The 22,509-nt window shown below is 35.9% G+C and overlaps 4 protein-coding genes across 10 annotated transcripts; 2 read left to right on the plus strand and 2 right to left on the minus strand.

Annotated features, from left to right (window-relative positions):
* Window positions 1–757: 757 nt before the first annotated feature.
* Window positions 758–5,020, plus strand: LOC124183130 (GPI ethanolamine phosphate transferase 2-like). Of its 4 annotated transcripts, none has more exons than XR_006870931.1 (9): window positions 758–970; window positions 1,105–1,303; window positions 1,385–1,591; window positions 2,739–2,987; window positions 3,067–3,493; window positions 3,587–3,749; window positions 3,881–3,931; window positions 4,267–4,436; window positions 4,771–4,888. XR_006870931.1 is itself a non-coding variant. In XM_046571205.1 (9 exons), exons 1-9 carry the CDS (start codon window positions 822–824, stop codon window positions 5,018–5,020), a joined length of 2,109 nt encoding a protein of 702 aa, XP_046427161.1. In that variant the 5' UTR covers window positions 758–821. The 4 variants fall into 4 exon arrangements, 3 of the variants coding, with proteins under 3 accessions (XP_046427161.1, XP_046427162.1, XP_046427163.1); XM_046571205.1 differs by having other exon boundaries at window positions 3,881–4,175; window positions 4,771–5,020; XM_046571206.1 differs by lacking the exons at window positions 758–970; window positions 1,105–1,303; window positions 1,385–1,591 and adding exons at window positions 2,064–2,116; window positions 2,177–2,382; window positions 2,464–2,666 and having other exon boundaries at window positions 3,881–4,175; window positions 4,771–5,020.
* Window positions 5,021–5,163: 143 nt separating this feature from the next.
* LOC124183128 (GPI ethanolamine phosphate transferase 2-like) lies at window positions 5,164–10,443 on the minus strand. Of its 4 annotated transcripts, XM_046571201.1 has the most exons (15): window positions 10,204–10,443; window positions 9,965–10,107; window positions 9,479–9,641; window positions 9,181–9,379; window positions 8,883–9,092; window positions 8,534–8,722; window positions 8,047–8,389; window positions 7,407–7,603; window positions 7,066–7,311; window positions 6,810–6,991; window positions 6,377–6,558; window positions 6,141–6,294; window positions 5,761–6,061; window positions 5,475–5,641; window positions 5,164–5,392 (listed from the first exon to the last, which is right to left on the minus strand). In XM_046571201.1, the coding sequence occupies exons 2-15, from the start codon at window positions 9,990–9,992 to the stop codon at window positions 5,164–5,166; spliced, it is 2,790 nt and encodes a 929-aa protein (XP_046427157.1). In that variant the 5' UTR covers window positions 9,993–10,107; window positions 10,204–10,443. The 4 variants fall into 4 exon arrangements, with proteins under 4 accessions (XP_046427157.1, XP_046427160.1, XP_046427159.1 ...); XM_046571204.1 differs by having other exon boundaries at window positions 10,015–10,443; XM_046571203.1 differs by having other exon boundaries at window positions 7,407–7,561; window positions 9,965–10,443.
* Window positions 10,444–11,653: 1,210 nt separating this feature from the next.
* Window positions 11,654–17,508, plus strand: LOC124182343 (haloacid dehalogenase-like hydrolase domain-containing 5). The gene is made up of 3 exons (XM_046569480.1): window positions 11,654–11,919; window positions 12,708–13,525; window positions 14,321–17,508. Exons 1-3 carry the CDS (start codon window positions 11,860–11,862, stop codon window positions 14,631–14,633), a joined length of 1,191 nt encoding a protein of 396 aa, XP_046425436.1. The 5' UTR covers window positions 11,654–11,859; the 3' UTR covers window positions 14,634–17,508.
* Window positions 16,673–22,304, minus strand: LOC124182342 (potential E3 ubiquitin-protein ligase ariadne-2). Its single transcript, XM_046569479.1, has 7 exons — window positions 22,145–22,304; window positions 20,962–21,484; window positions 20,627–20,858; window positions 20,395–20,512; window positions 20,061–20,285; window positions 19,719–19,931; window positions 16,673–19,468 (listed from the first exon to the last, which is right to left on the minus strand). The coding sequence occupies exons 2-7, from the start codon at window positions 21,482–21,484 to the stop codon at window positions 19,313–19,315; spliced, it is 1,467 nt and encodes a 488-aa protein (XP_046425435.1). The 5' UTR covers window positions 22,145–22,304; the 3' UTR covers window positions 16,673–19,312.
* Between the last annotated feature and the right edge of the window lie 205 nt (window positions 22,305–22,509).

Raw genomic sequence — 22,509 nt, forward strand, 5'->3', positions numbered from 1 at the left:
TATATAAGTAGAAGAAAAACAGAGTGAAAAAGTTTTTTTTAACAAAGAAAAAAAACTAAGTGTGAGAGTGAAGCCAAAGTTAACTGTGTACCAATTTGTGTATTAATCAAACGGTTGTTAGGTCTAATAATCAGCGTGATCTGTATAATAAGGAATATAGGTGGCGCTAAATGAGATTGTTGTTCACAGTTATAATTTACGTTTGTTAATTCTTGTTGCAGGCATGAAATTACTGAATGTAAAATAGGAATTATAGTTTATTCTGCTCCTCGGTCACAATGATTACAATTTTAATTTTAGTTTGTATACTATCTAGATACTGACAGGGTTCTGTGAATCTGTTTATTTTTTTATTACTGCATTTCATACTTTTCTTTTTTTTTTCCACCCTTAGTCATCCAATTTTAAATCTGCGATAAAACTGTACAACAATTCAGTTTTACTATCTTGCACAATGCATTTGGAACGATCTAATTAATCTCACAGGATCTAACAGATCTGCGGCATTTATTCAAAGTACACATTGCATTAATAATTTAATTCTTGTGTAAATAAAAAAAAAAGTATGTGTATGAATTTGTGTCACCCAAATTATATTCTTTACAAGTTCGATTTTATTGAGAAATTTAATTCATCAACACGCTGTACGTTATATCTTTTTATTAACAATTGATGTCCCTGCTATCCAGCTGTCATTTATACTTTTAACAATTCTAAACAGCTTGGTTATACTCAATTTACAGTTACTGGCACGTTGACTGACTGATGAAAATATTGATATAGTTTTAAACAGCCTTGTTCAACAGTCCTATTACAGTAAAATGTTGAACGAAAAATGTGTGTTTCTCTACACGATATTCTCCGGATTGATAGCGCTGTGCATCTTTCTTTATGGCTATGTGCCGGTATTTTCATCACAGATTAACGCAGCTAGCCGTCAAGATTTGCCAACTAAAATCGATGGCTCAAGGTTACTATGCCCTGATCCTGTATAATTTTGCATTCATTCTGTGTCGACAAAAGTTAGATCAGCCAAACCTGAAACAAATGGATCATCGGATCAATAAATATTGTCATTTTGCTGACGGCATTTTCCTTTTTCAGTATCGACCCAGAGCGCATCTACCATTCAGACGTCCAAAAGCTGGTTATCATAATCATTGACTCTTTGAGCATCGGCTTTTTCACAGATTATAGCATCAAGAAGAATCTACCTCACGTTACACGACTCATTGATCGGGGAGACGCATGCCTCGTTCCATACAACGTGCCTTCACCGACAACAACCATTCAAAAGATTAAAGTTTGAATTGGTTGAATCTCTAGTAATTGGATGGAGTTGTAAATGTAGAAAAAGTAATCGTTAATCTGCAATTTTTTTTAGGCTCTTGCCACTGGCACGAGATCCTCGTTCATAGAATCGATTCTCACGTTCAGTGTGGAAGAATTGGAAATGGATAGCATCTTCCATCAGGCAATGGACAATAAGCTTCAACTTATCCTGCATGGACCTGAAACTTGGAAACAACTATTTCCAGATTCTTTTCTCCGCTTCAAAACGATCGATACCCCAATTTTTGACTACTCTGAGGTGAAAATTGGGAAATGATTTTTAGACAGAATCTAGTTAAGATCAAGGATATTATTTACTTGTCTTATAATTAACGATGAATAGTAGTAGTCGCTCGAATTTTTCTGCTAGGCTGATGCCAATGTGAGTAAAACTTTGGGTGCTGAGATGGATAAAAATGATTGGAATTGGCTTCTGCTTCACTACTTGGGTCTTAAAACTTTGGGGTTCAATCACAATTCAAACTCAAAACAAGTCTCAATCAAGTTGCGAGAACTGGATGCTGCCATCAAGTTTACACACTCAAAGCTGACTGCTCAAGTACTTTCGTCTCTCCCTAATTACCATTTCGCAACGTTACCTTCACTTTCACTCCGAGCGCAATTGCTTAAATGAAGCCCCATTTTCGTCACAGGGAAGTAACTACAGAATCATAATTGTTGGAGATACAGGCATGGGAATGCTTAACGTACCCTCAAATCCGAATGAAAATCTCGGAACAGTTGCTCCCTACATTGTGATCGGAATGCATTGTCGAAATTTTGGGTATGCATCAATCGACTCGATCATAACAATTGGTTTACATTATTTATCATATTTGCACAGTCCTTCGAAATTTATGGGCGAAGATGATCTGGCGCCAACGCTTGCAGTACTGACAGGCCTTCCGATACCATCGTCGAGTTATGGCTCCCTAAATTCTGTCTTCTTGAATGAGTTGAGCGACGAACAATTGTTGTATGCACTGCATTATAACACTGCCAGACTGATGAACTTGACATCAAAATTGGGCATAAAATATATCGATGACCGTAAGTAATTTTTCGATGCCTGTAATGATTGTAAAATCACTCCCAGGATTTAATTTTTATTTTATTTATCTTTCCGATCAGCTGCTTATGTGCTTTTTGAAAATGCGATTAAACAGCATGGACGGTACTTGAGAAGTGTAAACTTGCGCAACCAGTTCCAGTTACGAAATACAATAAGAATTTTATACACCAAAACAACGGAATACTTGTCCGAACGTATAAATGATTTCTTAAACACCTCGGATGTACCCATTCAATATTTGGCATTTGTCTTGATATTTGAGGTAACTGTGATGAACTTTTGTCAGCTGTAAATCAGATCGGAATCAAATGATATTATAGTTACTGTATTACAGGCTGTGATTATTCTTGTAAATCAAATGGACGAAAATACTGCGAACAGAAAATTCAACTTTTTTGTCATATTCATAACAAATCTGATGATACTGACCTGGGTACTAGCGACAGGAATGTCTAAGCGAGGCACATCGTTTATTTACATGACTACTGCGAAGGGTTTTGTCATTGCAAATGTTGCAGTGCTAATGTGTTGCAACTCTTACATTATGGGTACACAGAAGAGCTTTTTGACGAGATTATTTTCCGTGAGTAATGCTTTTGCAAAATTGATTCCCATAACGCTTTTAATTGTCCTGCTACTGTTTTATTCGATTAATAATCCAGGCTAGTACAGAAGTGGTGGAGAATTCCAAAGAGTCCATCGATACCATATCGTCAAGAATTCAATTGGCCACATCCAAGCACAAAAACATGAATTTGCTGCTGGTGTTTCTTATGTCAGGAACAATTGTTCACGCAACAAGTTTGCTCGAATTGAGTTACATAAAGCAAGAAAAATGGGTTTGGTTCTTTCTGTGGACTTCCATGTGTTTTTTCATCATCTACAAGCACATTGGAACAGTATATCAAAGCGAAACTCCTGAAACCAGTCACGAGCTCTTGAACGAATCGCAAAATGTTAAACACGGAGTTATCACTGTAGTTTCTTCCATTTTAATCATGCACAGAATAATCATGGCTTACACGACAGTCGATAATTGGGTGTCGCATAACGATAATCGCTTGTGCACATCTCTTTGCTTGATTTTAGGTACATGCCATTTGAACGAATCCATACAACTTCACCGTTGCTTTTCACGAGAAACAAATGATTAACAAAAAGTTTTTGCAATTATTGACGCAGGTCTTGTGCTGCTAGCATTTACTTGTAGCATTTATTACGAGCCCTTCACATCTGCAGTTGATAAATTCATCACACGCATCCTGCTCGGTCTTATATGCTGTTCGATATACGCATTGAACGCTGCTCAAGGGAATGTGCTGCTCCCAAAATATCCAGAATCAGAGTGAGGTTCCTTTTAATTAAATTTGTTTAACAATACATAGACTGCGTTGAATAGTGTCCATTTAATGATGCAAAATGAAACAAGATTAAAAAAAAACTGCCGTTATTGTTGCCCTGTGTAATTTTTTTCAGTGGCGCACTTGAGATATTGTTTTTTTGGTTGACGTGGATATCCATCATGGGGTATGGGATTGGATTCTGTACGATACAAACCTGTTGCAAAGGAATGTCGAGTAGCAAACAACTGATCGCAGTAGCGATAACATGCTGGGCATGTTTTACAGCCTTGCTTACTCGCTCTCATAAAGTGCTGCTGATATCCGTGGAGATGTTATTTGGCCAGGCAATAAGCGATGTTTTTAAAAAGCACAATCAATGTTCGATTCTTTCTCACGTGTGGCTGGGCCATTTGTTTTTTCACCATCAGGCGAGTCATCAACTAATAGGAGTCATTCGGTTACATTATTTGGTACGTCTATATTTTACCGAGAATGTTAATCTGACGCTGTTTCACTTAGGGATACACGTACAGCCTCGATAGCATCGATATGGCTACTGGACTGTTATTTTCAAAAAAGATGTGCACTTTGATGTATGAAGTACTTCTCGTCATAAATACTTTTTCTGCACCTGTTCTATCATACCTCATTTGCATCCACGGAATGCTGAGTAACAATTCCAAGACAAGGTGGGTAATAAAATAGTTTATGCTTTGGCCACTTTTGTTATTTACATTATGGCGATGTGTACCATCTTGCTACTAACTCGCAGTAAAAAGAAAGTTCGCGTCATGTTAGAAGAAAATTCTTTTATTCATCATATCAGGTAATTCGTTGTCTTTGGTTCTCGGAGCTCTGAATTAATTTCACTTCTTAGGTAACTAATTTATATTTTGGTAACTTTTACAATACTGAGTTGTTCATTTGGCAATGCAACGAATAAGTTTTTTTTCTTGCAAATCACAGACTAAAAAAGATGAATAATAGGAGTAAAGTGATGTAAAAAATTGTAAACCTTCACAGCACGTCGCAGGGAATCTCGGAGGTAAACATGATTTTTGGATACTGTCGTTTTTTTCTGATGGCGGTATACCTCCTGGGAATGTTTGTCCATCGTCACAACGAGTGGTTGTGGAGTATTTTGAGTCCAAAGCTTCTCTACGAAATAGTTTACACTTTTTTGATTGCCTTCGTCATGATAAGTGCTCAAGTTACCGGGCTGTTACACGATCTAAGTGTGAAGCTACGCATGCCTTTTACAGAACCCATGTAGATGTTGAGGTAACGGTTTGGTACAAACGATATTAGAGGCGTAATTCAATCTACTTAATAACAGTAAAAGTCTTTTGAAATTGTACGTCAGATAATAAATATAAACATATTTACAGATTTCATATAAATATTGCACAAAATCGGCTAATACTCGTTAATTTTGTCATGTAAAATAAAAGTAGCGTTCATTGTTAACATTACAATATACATTACCATACAGTACATCGCCTCGTATAAAAGTTTCGGCGAAAATACGGTCCAAATGAATAAATGGTATCTTTGAATACTAACTACTATTGTGTACACAGCTAACGGAAGTAATCTAAACGTGGCGTACAGTCTATTTATCTCAATCACGTCGTCCAGCGATTTTCTAAAGAAATAAAACGTATGTGAATATTTGCAAATTATTCAAATGAAACAGCTTTCATTTTTACGATTAAACAGGTACTCACGGATTTTCATTTTCACATGTGACGAAATACAGAAGTGTGAGATAGGCCAAAACTGGTGCAGAATATGTATTGATGACTAGAAAAAGTCCCGTAATGTAAATATTGTACGATTCTACTCCCACGTAGCCCGCAGCAACGTCAATAGTGGATAAATTATTGGAGTTACCCTGTAATAAGAAGGGAACAGTGAATATATTTTTTTTTTATTTGTGATTGCATAAGGTTTTGCAGCTTACTGATATAAATAATGCAACGAATTCAACCCAATTTTTATAGTTTAACGTACCTGATAAAAGTAGAACACATTGCCCAGCCAGTAAAAGATGTGGATAATGATATCACGATTTTGATAGCCCCTCAACGCAGCATATATCACAATACTGGACAATATCTGAATCGGCAACAATACGACGTTATACGGTCTGTGTAACATTGTCGAAGCCATGACCCAGGATTCTATGACGAACCGCAGAAGTAGGGACAAAAAATTTCTTCTACTTCTCCGTATTGTACTCCCCAATCTAAACACAGCACAAGTTGAAAAGACCAGCATCAAGCACCAGAAAAATTGCGCCTCAACAATTCCCCTGCAAAATGAATAATTATTACCGTTGTGTTTCCCTTTTCTTTACATTAGTGAAAAATAATTTAAGAAGACTTGCTCACTTGGAGGTTGGATAGAATGGAATCCTCAATACTGCTTCAGTTCCCATGTGCCGAAGATACACGCAAACAGCGAGAGCAATATACAGCGTCAATGAGTACGTTTTATATTTTATTTCCTCATGGGTGTGTCCGATCCAAACGAGAATTGAAAGGGCTAAAATTTTTTGTTCAAAATATAATTATACTCAATGCTAGGAATTGGTAATGAAGCTTTTTGGTACCGAACAAATGCTTACCAGAGATTAGCAGCACGGACATATTTATTTTGCTTTCTTGTTGCTGAAGCCAATCGGCGATATCGGGCAAGTGGGCGTACATATCTCCGGTGCTATTCAGCTGCCTGAGTACCGAGTGAGCCAATAAACACAGGAACAGTTTCATAGAAATATTTGCTTGGAGAGAATGTCTGTAAAAATATCTGTGGTTGACATGAAATTTGCATTAATTATCAGGCTGATGTTTAAATGAAGAATATATTGAACGAATTACAATCCAAAATGTGGAAGTCAAGTCTATTTTGTAAATCAGTGTACGGACTGTAAATGGTGCAAATAGATTTCTCAGAAGATCGAAAACGTTGAAAATATTTTGTAGCAATTCAGTAATTAACTTCTTTGCCATCTGCACAGATATAGACTCTATTCAATGGTGCGAACCTGTATATGTTACCTTGGCGATTGTGCAATGAGGGATTTACCGATCTTGTACAACAATAGAATACAGAACGTAGTCCAAAAAAAGTACCAGGTACGGTGTTCCTCCTCAACGAAACTACTGCTACTGAAACTCAGAGCATGAATGATGATACCCATTATTAATAGACACTGTGTAGTTCCTTTACTTTTCAGAACCTAAAAATTCACGTAATACTGTTCACTTTGACATATTACCGGATTGATTATCTCAAAGGAATGAACTTTCATACCTGTACTAAACTATCAGCAGAGAGCCTGCGCTTTGTACACAAGTAACAGTTTCCAAATAATATTACAACGATGACCATGAGAATTAAGTTACTGTTTGTATCGTTCGACAAAAGCAACGATTCGCTTGAACCTTCCCATAAGTAATCGACTGATGTCCAAAGGATTACGTTGATTATCAGAAAGCCGTATATCTTTCTAGGAGTAATGCTCCTATCCTGCTGCGTATTCGTTATAATGTACAGCACCTGTTCGTTGTACAAAAATTAAAGAGAACTTGTTAAAAATAATATAATTGTTTTGTTGGTGGTGAAGATGGTAATTTTTTTGGTGAAAAACTCACATGAAACATGAAAAACATTGCGATTGTCATGACGTGAAGGTCATATTTGGTCATGCTGCTGGTAAGTTTATTTCTCATCCCTCTAAGAGCAGCAGTATATAAGAATACGATTTCATCCACTGTTTCATTTGTCAGTCCATTTGTTTCCAGCCAAGCTGTATGTAACTTTATGGCATTTGAATATTTTTCATAAGCTCCTGCGATAAGCTTTTATTTAGTCAAGTTGTTAGTGAAACAGAAATATTAGAAAGAAACAAAAGATATTACAAAAAAGCTGTTACTAGCGCCGCTATGTATTAATTTTATATAAATGTAAAAAAGTATGATCAACGGTCTCAGCCGATCCTTCAAATATTAAACAAATTTTTCATTTTCCATTTCATTATCAGAGCACAACTCGAACTTTTGAACTGAAAAGTTGAATTCGTATTAAACAAGATTTGATGAATCTCCAATGATTTTTTGCTGTTCCCTACTTAACTAGTGTTCAAACATTCGGACAGGTTGAATAATGATTCTCGAACCGCATTGAAAAGGGCAAAAATTAAGGATCAAAATTATCACTACGTGCCGCCAATTTTAGGGCACTTTAGTTTCAGATTAGAACACATGAAGAAGGAATGATTTGAAGGTGTCTTACCAGAAGCTTGGAATCCAGTAAGCCTTTTAAAGTGATTGAAAACTTGTTTGGCATTGTAGTAAAGACTGAAGAGCTTTCTTGACGTGGACAGTTCTCTCAAGACATTCAACGAGATACTTCCTAGACTCGACGCCGGTATTGGGATACCCAGCATCACTGCAAGGGTACTGCTTACGTCTATCTGATCCATCTGAACGGGCTGATCATCGTTTCCAGGACAAGATACACCGATTGCTACAAAAGGTACCAGAGTTTCCTGAGGTGTGTTTCCACCATGACCACCCGAGTCCTTCATCCCGTGATCTCCGCAAACGATAAATAACGTGGGCTCATTTTGGGAGTGCTAAAATATCATCTATCAATTAAAAAACAATACCAGCATAAGTACCGAACAGTATCTGCTCCAGAAAACTTTGCAGCAAAATTGTGATAAGCGAAGATAAATGAGTGATTAGCTTGAAAGATTCGATTACTTATAAAGACGTACCCACTGCACAACTTTGGCGTTAATTCTACCGATTATCTCATCCATTTCTCTCAATTTCGGTTTTATCAGAGGACTTTGAGGCCCTCCTATGTGCCCGATATGATCCAACCCGAGATAATGCAGCACCATAATGGTCCAATCGTCTTTATTCAACTCGCCATCGATGTGGCGTGTCACGTTATCGTCTACCTGAATTTAATCGAATTTGTGTATTCCGAACGAATCAGTGTGTGCTTCAAGAAAGAAGAAGAAATTCCAAAAATTGAATGAAGACAGTTTGGTTTCTTGACCAACAAAAGGATGGCATAAACACACAAAATAATTATGTAACCCACTAATTCATCTTCACCTCTGTATAATCTGTGACAAAGAATGACGTGGTTCCGTCATGCCGGTCAAATATACCAGGAAACAACCTTAACCAGGTATCGTCCCCGAAGAATACTAATTTATGACCATGGTTTTTGGCCTGCAATAAAAGACTGTCACCCGATATGCTCGTGCTGCCAAAATTCAATACCACATCCACAAATGTTGGCGCAGTTCCTGTCGTTATGGCCTGAAAATTTGATAAGTCATTTTCCTGATGCTGTAAGTCAGTTTTACCACTTTTTATCAGTGAGCGAAGTGCCGCCTGACGCCGGTACCTTTATCCTGGGCATGGTGACCGTAGGAGAGCCGACCTTAGCTTGAAGAAGACACGCCGAGTCGTTTTGTATCAAGCTCCGTGTGATTGGCATACCGGCTTGTCCGATGGGTCCAGCAACAAAATCCCACCTCAGTCCGTCGATCACCATGAAAATTAACCTGCTTATCATAGGTTTGTACAACAGCTCGTTGTTCACTCTAGAGATAGGGGTTTAAAATTTCAGCTCCATAAAGTTGGTGAAAATCTGCCAGCAAAAAAAAGGAAGAGACATATTTCTATCACCGATAATTGTCTACCTGATATGTTCAACATGATCTGGAACGTCCTTGAAGCTGGCGATACCAGCATCCAGAAGTTGCAGTGGGAAGAAGCCGTACAGGAATAACAGAGCGGAGAAGAGGGTGACGAACATCGCATAGAACAAGGTACAGCAGTCGAGGGAAAATCGTGACGTTCCATCTGGAAGAAGACAGCTATTCAGAGATTGCTAATTTTTGAGTTGTTAAAATACTGCGAAATTTTTTAGAGAAATTGTTGATTCGGCAATTATTCATGACGGCATGTAGGTAAATATACGGTGATAATAACAATGATGATTGTCGTAGGTTTTGAATGAATTCTCAAGACCAGCATGCACCAGCTATTTCTAAAACGGTGGATGAGTTTGATTTCTGAATAAAAGTGCGGCGCAGTCACTACAGAATCGATTGAGAATTTATATCAATGGCAAAGTTGATTATTCGCGGTTTGAGAGTACACGAATATCGCAATAACGAGCTAACCTCTTTTGCTCCGTTCATGGGGCGTCATTCTGTTGAAAATGATAGCTCACTATTGATTCAGTGTCGCTCCGCTTATTTTGACATACAAATCAAAATCGGTCCATATTATTTTTATTATTTTGGAAGGGATCAGGAATCTGCATCTAAAATATAAATGATATGTCACATGGTCAATTCAAGTCAAGGAGGTGAACGTGTTGAACGTGAGGAAATACGACAATCTTAGATAATAGACGCACTGGTTCGCTACAATCATTCAAAAATTCCAAATTGTTCGTAATTTCATTGAATAACCGTGCATATATAATTGCACCGTAATTGCAAGATTCGTTTGAAAAGCGTATGTGGCATTGCCGAGCTCAACAATTTTCTCGTTCTGTCGATCGTAATTCTATTCGCCACAGAGATCCAGTGTGAAAAGAATAATTAATTCTTCAATTAATATTCCATCGGTTAAGTAGGGTTGTGACCATTGTGACATTATTTTAAGGTTATGTAGTACTCCTAACTCTACCGATCGAGTGAGTCGCCTATTTTTTCCCACAAGCAAACGATAAGGATAGTTGTGCGCCAGATGCATTAGCGTCAAATTTTAGGTAATTAAAAGAAAAGAAAATAGAAGGAAAGATATGATTAGGTTTGATGGTTTGATGGTTTATTGAGATCTTTCCCATGGCAATGTTGGGAAATAACACAGGTTCTAAACGAAGGTTTGCATAGTTCGCTCAGTATAGACAAAAAATTGTAGAGGCGAGGGCTCGTAACTTAGTACATGCTCTAAGGGTCGTATCCAATAGATAAAACGCAGGAAAAGCAAGTAACAGTATCAAGCTTATTAAGAAAATGCAAAAAAATTAAATACAGTCAAAGATTTCAAGAAAATTTTCTGCAGCCAGAGAAAAATGTAAGAGACAGGTATTCGTGTGAGAAGCGACAAATAGATATGGTTCTAGTTCGCGATACTATTACTCTGAGTCGTAACAATCAGCAAGGTTTACAGCAACCGGTTATCGATAGACTAGCATGCAATAACAATACGACATCACTTAATGTCAACGTCAACAATTCAAGTGAAAACAGTGTAACATATGCAGAGAAAACCGCGTATAAATTCAGAAGATATTGCCAAAATGACGGCACTCAAAAAAGAGTGCTCCGATTTTCACAAAAAAATCTTCACTTCTTACGGCCCGGAGAAACGATCTATACATTATCTATCCATATATTATCAAAGTTCGAAGGTGGAAATTTCGGATGTGGGGTCGAGAATCGCGAATACCAGGACTCGCGTTCCGTAGTATTTATTATAAATTAAACTGATCGTTAAATATATCTCGAATGAGGGGGGGAAAAAATTGGACGATCAATTTACTAGACACGTTTGACAGGCTACGACTGTCGACAAGTTTTGGCGGTAACATCATCTTATTAGTTTGAATTCTGCCTACGTTCAATGATTGAGAAGATACGAGATTTACGATTTTAATTTTCTTTCTCAATTATAATGCATATTTTATTCGGTTTAGAGTCCTTGGAGAATTCAAGTTTACGCCTGAGCCCGCGTGCTAAGGCAATTCGGTAAGCATCCATGTACATCGCAGCTTATTTCTTCAGCATACATGAGCTGCTAACCTAACCTAACCCAACCTAACTTAGCTTAACCCTAGCTAACCTAACCTGACCTCTGGTCCAACTGGTGCATAATAACAATTGCGATCCACACATCAGAGACCGTTTAGAAGGGTCAGTACAACACCATGTACGCCGTTTCGTACGTATGTTTAGTTGTGTGTAAATCAAGTATTTAACTTATATATAAATCTAATAAAATTAAATATAGCAACAAAGTGAACCAGTTGATTACATACACGTTGAACAGTAACTTATTAAGTAAAATGACAATCGTCAGCTTATTAAAACGACTGTCAGAAGTGAACAGATTCTATGGAACTAGAGTAAGTGTGAATTTTTGTTTATCATTATTGTTAGAAATTTCATTATTCCTGTTTGTACTTCATTGAATGAAAGAACACTCTTAGCGCATTCATAGTTTTACGCTCACTATTATTCGTGTTGCTCAATAATCATGACCTCAGAGTAATATATAATGGTTAAAAATAACGAGCCAAGGTTAGCGTATTCTAACTATGTTCACTTTTAATTCACACACCACACACTTTGCGTTGTTAAATTATGTTTGCACTTCTTAGCGCTCTGGTAAATCACTAAAAAACCGCCCTGTTCACTGTTCCAATTCCACATCACAAATCATGTCCAGAAAACTCCATTGAATAACTTCCTTCACAGCCACATACCTAATCGATGTCTAGATGAAATTTCTCACGAACTATTCATTTAATCGTAATGCTGTAGCTGAAATATCGCAAAGAGTTTGGTTTTCCGATTAAAATAGTCTCTTGTGCAATTACAATTTTTCCTGATAAATTGAATTGCTTCTCAGATATAATGTGCATAATTGTTAAATCGCTGGGTATCAATACATAGATAAATTTATTGGATATCAAAGATGCATTTTATCAAGAAAAGCTATCCACGTCTGGAATCGCTGGTCATAGAATATTTTAATCATATTGTAATCTGCAAATCCTACATAATCAGATTGAATCAGTGGAAAGGATTTATCTTTCTTTGAGTGACATTTTAAATTGTGAAATATGCTGAAATCAAAAAAGCACACCTTCACGATTTTAATTTTTCAAACCATCTGCCTTTAATCTTTCAGCATTTAAGTACAAAGCCAAAGTTTGGTCTTCTCTTTGACATTGACGGGGTCATAGTTCGCGGTAAAACGGTTCTGCCTCCCGTGCCAAAAGCCTTTGAACGTCTACGAGATTCGGATGGCAAATTTCGAGTACCGACAGTATTTGTTACAAACAGCGGGAATGCGCTTCGCAGTCAGAAAGCGAAAGACTTGTCCAAATGGATCGGTTACCAAGTGAAAGAGGAGCAGGTGGTGATGGCGCACTCGCCGTTGCAGATGTTCAAACAATTTCATGAAAAACAATTTTTAATATCAGGCCAAGGTCCAATTGAAGATATAGCCAAGGAACTAGGATTTAAAAAAACAGTAACGATCGACGAGCTTGCCAAGAATTTTCCGTCGCTAGATTACGTAGATGTGGCCAAAAGGAATCCACGCTGCGGTCCGATAGATCCTGACTTTCCGAGAATAGAGGGTATCGTCATGTTCGGAGAGCCAAAGGCTTGGGAAACTTCTTTACAACTGATGGTAGATCTTTTGTTGACCGACGGAATGCCCGTTGCTTCACCTCTGGCCATTCCTTACCCACATATCCCAGTATTGGCCTGTAATATGGATCTTCTGTGGGTGGCCGAGGCCCCGATACCAAGATTCGGTCATGGCGCCTTTTTATTATGCCTTGAAAATGTCTACAAAAAAGTTACCGGTAAAAATATGGTCTACACCGCGCTTGTCGGTAAACCGAGCGAAGTAACATACCACCACGCCAATCGTATGATATTAAATCACGCCAAAAGTATCGGGATCAATCACAACATTGAAACGATATATGCGGTTGGGTGAGTCAGCTTCTTGATCCTCCACGTCCATTTTCAAAAAGCCATTACTAAATGTGATTTGTTTTCAAAAACAACCCAAGTTCGATAATTTATTGCGTCATCGGTTGCTTCATTTCATTAATTGATTACGCAAGACGTTAATACGATGTTTCACTATTATCTATTCCAATGTCGAAGGTTTCTGTTGAACCGTTAGCCACTGGGTGGAGTAAAGAGCCGTGTTTATTTTTACTTGAGCCTACAGAACGATTGCTAAAATAGAATCACTGCAAGGCTCTTTCGTCCATGTTATCTTATCAGGATAATAAAAACATACCCAGGTTTATTTACTGTAGAAAACTGACCACACTCAATGATAATTGACCTTTGAGTATAGGAAAGTCTAGCTTATCTAGAGAGGAGAATCATTTCGAGTGGTTCAAGTATCGATATCTTTACAGCTGTTTAAAACGTTGCCTGTTTTTCTGTGCATTCAAAACAAAGCATGTTTTCTTCATGAAATGAAAATAAAAGTTTAAACGAGCAAACTGTCTGCTTCATTTATCATTGCCGTGCATTAACTGTTTAATCTATTTCACTTGTCAAACAATCCTATTACTCGTCAAAAAATCGAGATAACAATACCGTACCATTTCAAATAGACGCTTATTAAAAATTCTCTAACGAAATGACGACGTTCTTGGATGCATGCATAGTTATTTGACAACTCAATAAAATCTGAGGGGGGGGGGGGGGAGAAGAATTGTAATATTAGTAATGATAATAATAACACAATGTATCTTCACTTATTTGCAGCGACAACATAAACACGGATGTTTTTGGGGCAAATTTATACGACAAGTACCTGGCTCGTTATGCAAACGGAAAAGGCAGTAAATCGCGCAGCATGGAGAAGCTGATAGGTAACAACGGTCTGAAGCGTTGCGCCAAAGCTTGTATAAGTATTCTTGTCGAAACTGGAGTACACAAACGAGATTCCGAGTTTATATCCGAACACAGTCCCAGGGATTTTTTACCGGTCGAGGATGCGTTGTGCAAACCTGCTTTCATAGTTAACGACGTAGAATGCGCAATTGATCTGGCCTTCAAAGAAGAAAAGTTTGATTAATCAAGTGGTAAAAATTTTAGCCTCCAATTTTCAGAGACTTTTCGAATTTCGATGGAGAAAATTTAGCCTGATATCCGAAGCACTGCACAATTACGTTTTTGGTAGTAATCGGAATTTAGAATTTGAAACGTTGTATAATTTGCTGATACGAATCAATTGAGTCATGTATATACTATCATAAATATTAGGTATGTGGCACAAAGCATCAATATTTACGTTATTCACATTGTTTGCAATATTACTATTCAAATCTGTCTTGCCATTTATCATTATACATCGCACTCAGTGACAAGATTCATAAAAGTCTTTCTTGTTTGCCTTTTTGATGCCCTGTTTTAACATCGAATATATGTAAAGATCGGTTTATGGCGGCGAGACTTTGTTCTCAGTTTACGCTACGATTGTAACGATCTTACTTTATGTGGGAAATCAACCCAAATAATTGTAACTCGTTTTTTTTTACTCAAAGTTCAGGTCCATTGAATGCATGCATGACTTATATCGGTGTAATGTTATACATAAATGTTATATATACACCTGTACAATGTGTACATACATTAAACTTAGTCAAAGCATAATAGTACGTTCCTAGATTTAGTTTTAATAAACAATTTTGAGACGATAATTTGGAGTAGAAGCGAGCGACGGTTTGAAAATTTTTAAACATTACCCATGTAATAAATAATACTTTCGTGACTATTAATTGTGATTTACAAGCAACATTTTATGGCTATTAAAGTAAAAAAGATCATTATAATTTTATTCCAAGATAAATATAAAGAGTAGAAAATCTCTTGCTCGAACGATAACTAAGAAATAATGACAAAAAATTGAAAAGTTTTCATTAGAGAATAATAATTTTGATCAGAGTTTAAAGTCCATTTTTATTACAAACATTATTCAAAATTATACTCAATCCTAAATTTATACATATAGATTATGAATGAACTCAAATGCTAACGAGAAGGCAACTCTGCTCGTATATCGACGTAAGACTGACCAAAGCTGAATTAAACGACTTCGTAATGTCAATATATGTGCTATAATAATGTTGGCTGTTTATATATTAATAATAATGATGATGATGATGTAGTAATATGAATAATGATAAAAAAAAGTTGCGATCAAACTAAAGCAGTAGGGTAAAATTGATATAACAACGCACTTGTGTTGTTCGTAGAAAAATATTTAGCTGGATATGTTTTGTAGTATGAAGAATGAAAACTAATAATACGAATAGAGAAACGAATGAATCTTAGGAAAACAAATAAGAAATGGTAAACAATTATCATTAAAAAATTTATTCAAGTGTAATTCGAATACCTAACTAGTTTAACAATTTTAATCATGAAATACACATTGAAATATGATCTGTGAATACTTTTTAAATAGTAAAGAAGAAAAATTGCACAAAGTTATTCAACATTTAATATTACATTGTTGAGATGGTAAAAATATGGATAATTTAATACGCACATAAATATCAGTGCTCAGTAGGAGATGAAATTGATAAAACCTAGAGAATGGTCAATTAATTAACAACGATGAACAATTTTTTCACTTACGAAATGAAAAACGGTCTCGCATCAAACGCATACAGCATTGTGTTTACAGATTAAATATTAAAGTATCGTCGTTCGATATTATATATATTTTAATTATCGGCATAGGACGGAATTAAAACAAGTATTCTCATATTTCATAATCTATACGTTTCTCCAAAACGTTGTACGTATGTACGTTCAAGTACTTCAATATAGGTATACATTACATAAACGAACTTGATGCAATTTTATTATTATTTACATTAAATATATCAAAATAAAATGTGCATAAATATTTATCGCGTATTTGTAAATTTGAGGATAATTGTGCAAGAGTAAAAAAAAACAAAAAATAATGATTTTTCAACACATTAGATTGCAGGAATTATTGTAGATTATCATCGGCGTTAAATAATAAATATTGCAAAATTTATCAATGATACACTATAGTGTGTAAATTTTAATTAATAAAAAAAACCTTTTTTTATACTTTTGTTCTACTTTGCTGGGAATTATGATTCAGGTAGAAGCGATGAAAGCGAGTTCAACCACTTTTGTTATATCTGCAGATTAAACTGTTGGGCTGGGAAAATTTTATCTTTAAAATCCATTTATGTGTGTTTTTGTTCATCAAGTGTTTCGGCATTGGCTCTGAACTATGATTCGATTATTTCTAGACATTGAGAGGAGGGGGATAAATTAGACTAGTATTTTTGATTTAAGTAGACGAATATTATAAGCAATGAAATAAAATGACTAATTCGTACGTACATATATAACAAGGATCGAATTTATTTCCACGTAAAATATTACAATGATATTTTATTTTTTCCTAAATTTCTTATTTCTTGCGATAAACTTGTGGACCATAATTAATCTTAAACTAATAATTATCGTTGGAATACCAGAAATATATTAAATTATGCTTGAGCTTCGTAGATTGAAGCGTTAATTACAAATTACAATGTTTATTAATTCCCTAAAATCTTACACGTAATCATAGAAAACGTCACACACAATCTTTCGCGCACATTATAATCGTACACTAATCTAATAATATTTACAGTACAGTTACTCTAATTTTCAAAGTTTTCTGAAATTATCTCAGATTCCTTTCTTTATCAACCCTCTCTATTTTGCTCATTTCTTTTATTCTTCTCATTTAAGGTACTCGTTATTTTATGTTTCATTAATAACAATTATGATCGGTAATAAAAATCATCCAACCACTTTACTTAATCGCTATTAACGATATACTTGCTGTGACCAAGTCCAAGAATTAAGTCGTATAAGTTTGAAAATTCGTAACATCTTTATCGGAAGAAACAGATGAAAAAAAAAAAATAAAACAAAATAAAAAATCAAAAGCCAAAATTCATTTATTATACAATTATACAGGAGTACCGATTGCCTATAATTCAGATTCTCATTTCCATTTTTCTATCTTGTTACCGTCCTGGACGATTATTGCAAGATAAACTACGCACGCACGCGTGCGCCAAAAAAATACATCAAGTTTATTTGCAAATTCTCACATTTAGCTGACTTAATCGTTGCGATTTTTTTCTTTCATGAAACAGTAATAAAAATGAATTATTGCTTCACTGCCCGTAGACTCAGAACGACTTTCTTTACAGTATAATCCCTGGCTTGGATGTTACTGCATTTCATATAACGAGCTTTAAGCAGACAATAATTTGCTGTACGTTTGAATATTATTAATAATTGTACTGGTTCGTATAAATAAGAAACATAAATAAAAAATGATTAGACCAGAAAAAATATACATAATATTCATACATACGTTCATAAGATTAAAAGCTTCACGTTTTTTTTTTTTTCTTCAAATTTTACAAGAGTACAATTTGATTGTGTTAAATTAAAATTGAAATAATTACTATGATCAGTGTCCATTTATTGAGAGTCAGTAATTGTTCGGATTTTCTGAATCGTTTTGTGTTGAAACAATTATGTAACTAACTGATGAGAGAAACGGAAAAACATTACAAACTGTACTTAACGATAATAACAACAATAATAATAATAATAATAATAATGGTAATAATGGGGAAAAAAAAATTTCAGAAACAAAAATGATATAATCATTAAACAGGCAATACAACTTGTAATCACTAATTAGTATAAAACAATTTAACACATAAGTAAATCTATATCAAACGGTTTAACTAGTATATGATCAAAACAAATTGTCTTGTTACGTGTAAGACATTTTTGTCAAATGTCTGATATTTTATTCGGAAGGAAATATTGTGCGAAGATACAGAGTTAATTATTTGATATGAAAAATAAATATCCATGTATCATTGTACCGTTTGATGTCGTTTTACTTGCTTACATATATTCAACAAACGATAACTCACGATTCGTATTCAAAAACTCGAATCAAACTTTCTTAAATGTTTTGCACAACTTAATTTCAATTACTAAAATTCATTTTATCACGATCGTTACAACAACCACGACGGTCTGAATAATCTGAAATATGCTAACTATGTAATTTTTCGCTGGTTACAATATCTTATTCTCGGCCTTATTACTTTGTTTTCGTTTCAATTACGATTAATAAAATTCTGACTTATTCATTTTCTTTTCTTTTTTTTCTTGTGTAGTGTAGTATTCTTTTTGCAACAGCCAAACGTAAATGGAATAATTTTTGCAAACCGTTAAATCAAATTTCGCATGAAATAGCTGATGTTCCATTTTTTATTCGGTTATTTTATTCTCTCAGAAATATTTTCGAGGTTATTTTATTGTTGAATGTTTACCATGTTTCGGGAGATTAAAAATAATTAGCTAAAAGTACGAATGACCTGTATGATAATGGAAATTTGCATTGAGAAGCGCAGCACAATCTAATAAAAACGTTAGATTTCAAATAACTGTACGATAATTTTGTTTTAGTATTTTTGTAGAGATCACTAGGTTCTTTACTTTTCTTCATCAGTAATTCATTAATTCTCTCTTTCAGTTCTACTCTTTTACCCACCTACTTTACCGTGAAGAGCAGAGGGGACTCTATTGCCAGTTTTTGAACCTGGTTATGATTTATCGGACATAATTGAAAATTATGTCTTAATCGGAAGATAATAAACCGCGATCTGATTCAGACGCGGATCAGACCTCTAAAAAATCCTTGAGCAAAGTTACACGCCGTTTCTCGGCTATGTCCTTCTGATTCTCAAGATCACCACGATCCGTTGTTTCTGCACGTTCAATTTTCCAAGATAGATTCTCTATCTCTGCTTCCAATTGCGCTTGCTGATACTCGAACTGCATGAAAAAAACATAGTTACAGAATAGAATAAAACATTCGCTTTTTCTTTTATTGAAAAACGAATGACAAAAAAATTCTCTAAGTTTTATAAGTTAAATAAAGATAACGAGACTGTTGAATTTTCTATAAAGAAAAAAAACTTCTGAAGTTTGAGCGCGACATCTAATTTATCTGGCACACATATCAGAAATGAACCTTTAGACATGATTTTCAATGGACAAATGAAGAATTTCTATGTTTACTTACCAGTACTTTTCGAGGTCCTGCCTCCATGAAATAAGCATATGGATATGTGTACTGGAGCGTATACCTACAGCGGGCCAAAAGAGAAGCAGCTTCAAACAAGTGTTGCCAATCAATCCATGTTCCACTGGCATGCATTACTTTCTTGTGGATGCGAGATTTTATTGTTTCCAGTGTTTGCTCTTCCAGCTTGAGCGACTTGCTGTGATTTTCCCACTGTAATAAGATTTCGGTCGATTAAAAACGAGCAATTTACAGGATTTCACGCTCAGATGTAAAGTAAAACAGTTTACCACAATCTTTCGCCTGAGTTAAATATTATATGATAAGTATTTATTTATTTACCCTTTCATAATAATGTAGATATTTTTTCAGGGCTTCCCGAGCTTGTGCATGGACACTTTCACGAGAAATATTAGGATTTTCCTTATACCGTGAACATTCGTAGTATTCGCTGCCATGTGCCTTCCAATCACCCAGGCACATCCAGCAAAAATCGTGTTTGCAATTGTAACATTGCATATGATTGCACCCGCCGTTTTTTTCTATGCAAATGTGGCACTTTGGACACTGAAATCGATTACGAATGTGTTGGTCTACTTTATAATATACAAGTCACTTAAATAAGGGCAGGCGATTTTTTTTCCCACACAATTAGCCAGCATTTCAGTTCACTTACATCTTTGGTGTGAGCGCATATGTAATTTGCAGTCTCTGAGTCATCGGCACATTTAGTAAGCCATTTCTTTATCGTACCGCAGTCGGTTGGTGCATGATAATCCATACCACACCTGAAGCTGGAAATATTTGGACAAGAAAGATAAACAGATTTGAAATCCCACAAGAAATGAATACCAAATTTGCCAGAGAATAAAAAAACGTTTTCTTAAGCAAACAATAATCGCAGTTACCAAAATGGTGTTTTACAAGAGGAACAGATGACTTTTTTGGCTCTCAATTCCTTGGAGCGTACGACTATCTGGCAATTCGGTCCTGGACAAAAGCGAAGCTGCGGATGAGACTTGACGTAATCACGGAAGACAAACTGCTGATATCTTTCTCTCATTGTCAATTTGGTAAGGAGAGATAGGACAAAATCTTCTGGCACAAGTACTTCGCAGTCCTGAGCCATGCAACCAATTCCTAGAGAAAGTGAAACAATAATACAATAGTACGATTGTACGAACGAGTAGTAATGGATCTTGTTGTGTCTGTAATGAAACCTATGAAAAGTTGACGAACGTACCGGTTGAAATGCCTTGTATAATTTGAACTTCGAAATGCATACACCAGCAGTCCTTGCAGAAGGTATGGCCGCATGTTAGAGCGGCGAATCTTTCCAGGGACAAAGTATTAACACAAACCAAACATGTTCCAGTCCTTGCACCTCTGAGGGCTATGCTGCTGTCCGGTTCATGGGAGGATTTGATTTTGGAAGTAACCAAAAGACCGGAAGCGTCGTTGCGATACTTGAGGATAATATCTTGAAGCGCCCACTCATGGGCATGCAACAATACTTTGGCTAGGGATGGCGTGATCTGTAATCTATTACTCAGTTCTTCGACATTCTCATTTAAAAGTCTTTCTACCTCTTCGACTTTGAGGCACTCGTGAATCGCATATTCCGGATCTTTTTTGTTCTGCTCTGAATCAATGTCGTTGTCCACTTCGCTGCCCCATTGCTGATTGTTGTAATAATCGTCGTATCCTGGATCGCCGCAATCCGAATCCGTGTAATCCATGTCGCTCTCATATTCTTCGCCCGACATCTGTGTGGTATTGAAAATAAGTATCGCTGCATCTTTTGATCCCGAAAATGCATGGTATATACAAAATCAGGATGAAAAAATAGCAAACTTGTTAACGTACTGTTCGGTTATAACGGACAAGTTTGACAAATAACTTTCAAGTGAAATATGATTGAGAAAAAATACTCTTCAGGGCAAAAGTATGTTCGGCATGGGGGATTTAGGATGGTGAATTTTTATTAGCGATCAATTTGGTTTTACCGATGCCTGTATGAATTGATGGAACAGTGTCGATATTGTTCAAGCTGAATAGATGATTGTTCTTTTCTCGAATATAAGGATGAATCGGGGTTATAAATACGTTAAGAGAGTTGGAGTGAGAGAGGGAATGGAGACGAAAAAAATGACGAAATTTCGTCAAGGCTCTGAGTGTACAGTGGGCAAATTGTGGAGACCGTTCATTTCTTACGGTCCTAATTATTGCAAGAATAGATAAAACATTATTATTCAGATTATGATTGGGAACAATGACGTTTCTGATACCGTAGAACAACAAACGAGGAGAATATACATGCAAACAATAGATGTATGAGGTTCCCAATTTGTTTTCTCGGATTTACAGTTTTCATTCGGGTGAAACTCGAACATTGAATTCTTGGGAATATTCGTCTGAACACGTACCTTGGATCGTTCGATTATCAAGAGAAATGCATTAAAATCACAACTGACGTTGCGAAAATAATGCTCTAAATATCCTAAACTTGGGTAACACCACTAACGACAGAAGACCACCTCGTGTAAAAGCTCCCCCCACTATACACGACGTCAAGAGAGAGACGCAGAAAGGGTGATTACAGACGTGCCGGCAGACGTGCCGTACCGATTGCCCTCCCCTCGACGATAAGGTAGAAAATTGCAGCCTCAGTCGGTAACGAGGTAAACTGAAAAAATAGCCGTCGTGACACAAATGTTATGAAACTATTGAGCAGCTGAGGAATTTCAGCAATTTGAATTTAGTTGGAAGGATATCCCCGCAAATAGGACAA

Source organism: Neodiprion fabricii, chromosome 5 (assembly GCF_021155785.1).
Source record: "Neodiprion fabricii isolate iyNeoFabr1 chromosome 5, iyNeoFabr1.1, whole genome shotgun sequence".
NCBI classification, from domain to species: domain Eukaryota; kingdom Metazoa; phylum Arthropoda; class Insecta; order Hymenoptera; family Diprionidae; genus Neodiprion; species Neodiprion fabricii.

Coding starts and splice junctions, on each gene's coding strand:
- LOC124182343 (XM_046569480.1), top strand. CDS start 11,860: ATGACAATCGTCAGCTTATTAAAACGACTGTCAGAAGTGAACAGATTC. Junction 11,920..12,707: donor ACAGATTCTATGGAACTAGA/GTAAGTGTGAAT, acceptor TTAATCTTTCAG/CATTTAAGTACAAAGCCAAA. Junction 13,526..14,320: donor GAAACGATATATGCGGTTGG/GTGAGTCAGCTT, acceptor ACTTATTTGCAG/CGACAACATAAACACGGATG.
- LOC124182342 (XM_046569479.1), bottom strand. CDS start 21,484: ATGTCGGGCGAAGAATATGAGAGCGACATGGATTACACGGATTCGGAT. Junction 20,513..20,626: donor TCTTGTAAAACACCATTTTG/GTAACTGCGATT, acceptor AAATATTTCCAG/CTTCAGGTGTGGTATGGATT. Junction 19,469..19,718: donor CAGGACCTCGAAAAGTACTG/GTAAGTAAACAT, acceptor TTTTTCATGCAG/TTCGAGTATCAGCAAGCGCA.
- LOC124183128 (XM_046571201.1), bottom strand. CDS start 9,992: ATGACGCCCCATGAACGGAGCAAAAGAG. Junction 7,604..8,046: donor TACTGGATTCCAAGCTTCTG/GTAAGACACCTT, acceptor AGCTTATCGCAG/GAGCTTATGAAAAATATTCA. Junction 5,393..5,474: donor ACATGTGAAAATGAAAATCC/GTGAGTACCTGT, acceptor TTATTTCTTTAG/AAAATCGCTGGACGACGTGA.
- LOC124183130 (XM_046571205.1), top strand. CDS start 822: ATGTTGAACGAAAAATGTGTGTTTCTCTACACGATATTCTCCGGATTG. Junction 1,592..2,738: donor CAATTTTTGACTACTCTGAG/GTGAAAATTGGG, acceptor ACTGTATTACAG/GCTGTGATTATTCTTGTAAA. Junction 4,176..4,266: donor ATTTGTTTTTTCACCATCAG/GCGAGTCATCAA, acceptor TGTTTCACTTAG/GGATACACGTACAGCCTCGA.